The sequence below is a fragment of the Chrysochloris asiatica genome, unplaced genomic scaffold, assembly GCF_000296735.1.
Source record: "Chrysochloris asiatica unplaced genomic scaffold, ChrAsi1.0 scaffold00100, whole genome shotgun sequence".
NCBI lineage: Eukaryota > Metazoa > Chordata > Mammalia > Afrosoricida > Chrysochloridae > Chrysochloris > Chrysochloris asiatica.
This window is the reverse complement of record NW_006408618.1, coordinates 5,364,348-5,371,254: the sequence shown is the minus strand read 5'-3', so window position 1 is coordinate 5,371,254 and position 6,907 is coordinate 5,364,348. Positions and strand designations below refer to the sequence as shown.

The window sequence follows — 6,907 nt, the reverse complement described above, 5'->3', positions numbered from 1 at the left end:
TTGCTCTTCTATCTTGGCAGTATTGAGAGATTTGTCTTCCAATTCGCTAGTTCTGGTTTCCATCTCTTCTAGTCTACTTCTTTCCCTTTTCAGCCTATTGTCTATTTCTGATATCTTATTATTGATCATCTGGACAACTTTTTGCAGGTTTTGAATTGTTTCCAATGCTGTGTCAATCCTATTTGATTGTTCCTGCATTAGTTTCCTTACTTCTTCCTTATTTTCTTCAACCCCTTTTCGGAATGTTTGAATTTGTTTCCATATCATTCTTCTGAATTCCTTCTCGGGCATATCCAGAACCCGCTCCTCCTCCTCTAATGAAGCCTTTGTCTGTCTCCAACTCATTTGGATCAGCTGCTCTCTTCTGGTTTTGGACGTGTTTTGATAAGGTTTGTTGATTCTTATTCGTCATGTTATTATTATTATTAATATGATCAGGAGATAGGCTTCCCTTATCACCTGTAATGCATAGCAGGTGTTGTTACGTCTTGTCTCAGTGGTGGAGTACTATGATGTATTTTTATAGCTTGGCTATATGGCCACAATTCCTGTCTCTTATTAGGTGACATAGGTTGGAAAAGCTCCCACCTCCACGAAAGATGTGTGATCAAATGGACCAAAAGCAGAATATAGACACGTAGACAAAAATCACCACTTTGGAGCAGAGATGCAGCTTTGGTCAACTTTCCCGTGCTACTCTATCAATGTGTGTGCACATAGAAGCCTCCAGCAGGGTGTGGGCAAGAAAAGAGATCTTGACTTGGTAATAAGTGATGGCTGGTGATGCTAGTGTCAGTACTCTGGCTGGTGTGACACTGATCCATAGTTTAAATCCAATGTTGGGTTCGCTGCATCAGAACCTGAGATAGCTAAAGGTCAAGCATTTGATTGGGAGAATCTGGATAGAGCAGGGAGGTGAAATGCCCTCAACTAGAAACTAACTTAAGTCTGATCCCCAAGTAACCTCACAAGCATTGACTGTATCTAAGAATTGGTTCCCTTTGGAGCAAAGGGGCTGCGTTTTTGTCTTACCCTCCAACTCCCTCCTCAACACCAGTCCTTGACTGAGGTCTGCTCCAAGGCATGGGGGAGGGATTGAGGCTCAGGTGAAGTGAATCATGTTTGGTTAAAGGCAATTATTCAGAGTGGGAGGCAACTGTGAATAGTTAGCAGTCAATACTTGGAACAATGAAAGGATGCGTACACCTACCAGTTAAGGGTGTCTGGGCAGGACACCAAAAGCATCCTTTATGTCTAAACAAGCACAAGCCCAGCATAGGGGGTGGGTCAGGAGCTCAACAGCAAACAGCAGTCCAACAACTGTGGACTTATTATCAGTCAAGGGAAAACTTAAAATCTCAAACAAGATAGAGATGCAGGAATATCTGGGTTATAATCAGCCAATCATTTCCCCTCTAAGGAATTTAGTTTCCTCCTCCACAGTACAGAAAGGGCTGGACTCTGTAATTTTCAAACTCCCTTCCATCTCTGCAATCTGATTCTATATCATGGCATCTGGTAGATATGAGATATCACAGCAAACAAAAGTTGTTAAGTTCTGACTTATAGAGACTCTGCATATGGTGGGTTTGAACTACTTACCCTGAGGTTAGCAGTTCAGTGCTTATCTTACAGCACTGTTGTTCTTAGGTGCCATAGAATCAGTACCGACTCATAGCAAACTTTTGCACAGCAGAATGATACACTGTCTGATCCTCAGCCAACTTCACTATTGTTGCCACACTTGAGCCCATCGATGCTGCCACTTTGCCAATTCATCCCATTGGAGATCTTCCTCTTTTTCTCTGACCCTCCACCTTACCAAACATGATATCATTCTCCAGCGACTGGTCCCTCCTGACAATATGTCCAAAGTAGGAGAGACAAAGTTTGTCCATCTTGGCCTCCAAGGAGCACTCTGGCTGTACTTATTCCAACACAGATCTGTTGGTTCTTTTGGCAGCCCATGGCACTTTCAATATTCTCCTCCAACACCATAACCCAAAAGCATCAATTCTTCTATGGTCTTCCTTATTCACTGTCCAGCTTTTGCATGTATACAAGGTCAGGCACACCTTAGTCCTCAAGCTGACATCTTTGCTCTTCAACGCTTTAAAGAGGTCTTGTGCAGCAGATTTGCCTAATGCAATACATTGTTTGATTTCTTGACTGCTGCTTTCATGAGTGGTGTTGATAGTTGATCCAAGAAGAATGAAGTCCTTAAAAACTTCAATCTCTTCTCCATTGATAAATATTAATGATGCTTATTGGTCCAGTGGTGAGGATTTTTGTTTTCTTCACATTGAGATCAATCCACTCTTCACACTGAGATCAATCCATACCGAAGGCTGTGCTATTTGATCTTCATTAGTAAATATTTTAAGTCTTCTTCACTTTCAGCAAGCAAGGTTGTATCATCTGCATATCACAGGTTGTTCATGAGTCTTCCTCCAATCCTGATGCCATGTTTTTCTTTCCATAAGCCAGCCTCTCGTATTATTTGCTCAGCATACAGGTTGAATAAGTATGGCGAAAGAATACATTCAGTGTTCCATGTTCTGTTCAAACAACTGCCTTTTGGTCCTGGTACAAATTCTTGTTAAGCACAATTAAGTGTTCTGGAATACTCATACTTCACACTGTAGGCAGACAGAATTCAGAGATCAATAATAATGCAGAGTAACTGGTTCAACTGCAGGCAGGCAGGCAAAAAAGTGATGTCCCAGGCACAGACAACCAGAGTAAGCAGGCAGGAAAATCACCAAGAAGCTGAGCTCTGCCTAAGCTCTGGACCTGAAGGGGTTTACACCTGGCAAGCATTGATTAGACCAAGACCTGGACAACAAGAAGCCACAGGAGAGAACAAGTGAGTGAGTATAACTACCCCAAAAGACCCATGAAAAGATAGTCATGCAAAATGTGCCAGTAGATTAGTGTGAAAGGAACTGGGGTAAGGAGGCAGATGTCATATTCTTTGACCTGGCTATGGAGGCCCCAGGAAAGCTTGGGGCTGAGAGAGGAGATCAGTATCATGAAAGATGTATTCAAACATGTCACCAATGATGAAATAGGCACAGGACTGGACAGTGTTTCATTCTGCTGTCCATAAAGTTGTCCAGAGTCACAGCCACCTCGGCAAAAGCTAAGAACACCACATTATGAAGGATGAACAGAATTCCCATTACAGGCTACTAGGAGAGGTCAGGACAACCATATTTTCTAGACCCCTAGGATCTGCTTTGAACTTTTCTGATCATTGTTTCTGCTTCTCATTCCTTCTGACTCACAACTGTGTAAAACCTCTTGTAATATCTGTCCACACTGTAGCTATGGTGGAAGGTGGTGGAGGACAGGACAGGGAATCCTGAGACTCAGAGCTGGTCAGCTACCAGGTCATGCTAAGATCCCTGTCCTGTTTGTAGGAGGAAATGCAGGGTCAGGCAGTCTGTTTGATAACAACCTGGGAAAGGCTGTGGGAATAGCGATCTGGATACTCTTCCTAATATCGTTGTCCAGACCACACCGGCATTTTCCCTTCCATTTCTGAAGTTCTGGAGGGCCGCCCTTACTGCATTCTCTGATCTTCTCCCCAGGGCTGGACAATATCCACAGGATCACATCCCAAGGCCGCTATGAGCTTCGCGTGGATATGAGGGATGGCCAGGAGGCCGTCTTTGCCTCCTACAACAAGTTTTTGGTCGAGGACAGCAGAAGTCTGTACAAACTCCGCATAGGCAGCTACAATGGCACTGCAGGTACCTCATAGTCCTGAGTGGACAATAAGGGCAGGGTGGTACACAGCAGCAGGACAGCCACTCTTTGGGCTTAAGCTGCATGAAAAAGTGGCAACATCCTCTATTCTGGCATGAATTTTCTGCTAGCTAGTGAGAGGGACTCAAGGCTGGGGTCACTGACTGTGCTCCAGTCTACCACTTGCAACTAAGATGATTGAAAATTAATTTCTCAGCACTTTGTTTTTCTCTGCTGGAAAATCCTAATAGTAAAGCTGCTCTACTTTATTCATTCCCTTTTTCCTGACAATGCTGTAGAGTGAACATACCTTTAAAGAAAAAAGGGGGTGCAGGGTGAGAGAAAAGGATTGTTTTCCTTATCTGGATTAGTTCATCGTTGCTGGTCTGGAAGGAATTTCTCCTGTGATGACATCAAGAAAAACCTTGAATTAATCTTTGAATTCATGAGGAAAATGGACAGATTCCTCCATTCACTGAAATGTCCTTTCCGTCCTCGGTCAAAACACCCTCATCATGAAGCAAACATGTCCACTCCATTGGTCACATTTCTTTACATTCTTACATGCATTCTTCCAACTACATACATGGTCATGTTTTCTGGATAGATTTTAGGACATTTCTAATAAACAGAACAACCATCGCTATAAACCCCTATACTGTAATAGTGTGCCATCTGGGCTGCTTACTAGGCATTTGCCAATCTGCTTCTTGAGTCCTATTATACTACATTTCACAAAATCCGTATTGTCAAATAGTCTACTGTGTGATACACTGATCTGTTAGTCTTTTTCTTTTTATTAACTGCAATTTTAAGACTAAACTCAGGTGTATAATTTCAGCATTGTTGAAGGGTAAAGGTGTTGTCCTTCCAATTACTGCATCTGTTCAATTATGTCTCTTCTCAGCCAGGTATTGTTACTCCAAAGAGAAGACATGCTTTCTCCTTGCAATGTTCATATTTAAGATCATTTTCAATGGCAATGAGATCACCTTGAAGTATCCCAACAAAAGATCTAATTTGTTTTTGTTTAGGCATTAAATAGCCATTGAAATGAAATGTATTAAATAAGATGTCAGACTAAATCATTTTAAAACTGATGCTCTCCACTCCCAAGGTTAGAATTACCTTGTTGAAAAGACATCCTTCTTTGTTTCTCCCCAAGGAAGATAAGCAAGACTTTACACTTCACATGTCTAACCTCCGTCACTCCTATTCACTTCGCTCCAAGTCTATACTGTTTTCTGTCTAGTTCTGTCTCACTGCTGAGTTCCAAGAAGGCCAGAAGTGTTAGACAGGTTCTACCTCCCATATCCCATGAGAAAATACTGCCAATAATTATAGCTGATCACAGCCTGATCCCTCACCTTGAGTATTCAATTCATGGTCCCATGCTTCTTCAAAAGATTAAAATCTCAACTTATTTAAATTGTCCCCCATATTCAGGCAGCCCCACACTATGCTTAGTCTTTCTAGACCTAAAGGTTTCAAAGGAGGAAGAGTCCATTGACTGGCATTTAATATTGCCTCGTGTGGTGCTGTGGGTTAATGCGCCAGATTGCAAAGCTGTTTGAACTGCAAGGTCGATGGTTCAAGCTCACCAGCTGCTCCTCAGAAACCCTAAACAGGGTTTCTATGGGTCAGAGCTGACTTAACAGCACTTAACAACAACAATAATTCCCCTGCTTGTCATCTTGAATAGTTGCTCATTTTTACAAGCTGTACCCATGCAACAATCTACCATGAGGCTCAAAATTTTTTCAATTTCATTCCTTTCCACTTCTCCCTGTTTCTCAAGGCTACAAAAGTTGGAGTCTCCAACCAGGACTCTAATTGGACCAGAATGAAAAATTCCAAGTCAAGTTATCAATAGGTTATTGAGGGGGAACAAACAAGATGACGGATTGGATTGAAGTGCAGTAAGAGCTCCACCAGCAACAACACAGAATACCCAACCAAGCAGGCTCAGGGGGTGGTCCCAGAACTCTGAACCACATATAAAGGAATATTTAGAAGGTTGGAAGGGTTACAACTGGGGGAATTTGTGGCAGAAGCAAGAAATCCATTGCTTTCTAGTCTGGGACGCTCAGCTGCTCCAGGAGCCGCCATTTTGGGTGAGACCAAGCAGGAGAAGGATCAGAGCAGCCATAGACACCTGGCAGAACCACAAAGATAAAGGTGCGGACATTCTTTCCTTTTGGTAGCTGTTCATTGGTCCCTTGCTGTCTGAGCACCTCCATTCTGGAGACTATAGGGGCGCCTTAGCTAGTGGGCACCCCAGACCCACCCTTAGAGGGTTCTACTATGCATGTGCACAAATCTCCTCAAAATTTAAAGAGACAGTTTCCAGTTAAAACCAAATGGCCACAGCTGGGCCTGAACTGTTTACAACTAGAAAAAAAGGCCTGAATGGGGATTGTGGAGTGGGACAAGCAGACAAAAAAGAAAATAAGCTGAAAATTAAATCCTAAGTTACGTCAAAATGACCAACACTGGCATCTTGAAATTTCTCAAGAAGAAGAGTGAAAAGGGAAGCCCATTTCCTGATCATGTCTACCTGAAGGCAATCATAAAGCATGAAAATACCAAAATATATACCCATCAGAGTATTAAGGCCACAGATAACCCCTGAAGATGCTTAAAAAACAGAAGCAGATGACCATATCTGCACATGTCCAGAAACGAGATAAAGTGACTGAGGCAAATGAACTGAAAGTAGACCTATACTCCAAACTGGAAGATGGGCAGGCTTTGGAAATGCCAGAGAAGGAATTCAGAAAAATGATTATAAAATGTATCAAAACACTCTATAATGGAGTTGAGAAAAATAGGGAAGAAGTCCGGAAAGCGCTACAGGAACAATCAAATAAGATAGATACACCATTGGACACAATTCAAAACCTACAGAAAGAGGTCCAAAAGATTAATAATAGAATATCAGAAATGGACAATACACTGAAAGAGCAAAGGAGAAGAATTGAAGAGATAGAAGCTAGAACTAGTGAGCTAGAAGATAAATCTCTCAACACTACTAAGATAGAAGAGCAAATACAAAAAAGGATTAAAAAATCTGAAGAAGGCCTAAGATTCATGTTAGACAACATGAAGAGGAATAACATAAGAATTATTGGCATTCCAGAACAGGAATAATCACACA

The 6,907-nt window shown here is 42.0% G+C and overlaps 1 protein-coding gene across 1 annotated transcript in view; it reads left to right on the top strand.

Moving 5' to 3' along the window:
• The window catches only part of TNR (tenascin R), a 161,593-nt gene that overhangs the window by 148,504 nt on the left and 6,182 nt on the right, over nt 1-6,907 (top strand). The window contains exon 19 of the mRNA XM_006867069.1: nt 3,594-3,755. Coding sequence (XP_006867131.1) covers nt 3,594-3,755 — 162 coding nt within the window. The remainder of the gene's footprint in view (nt 1-3,593; nt 3,756-6,907) is intronic.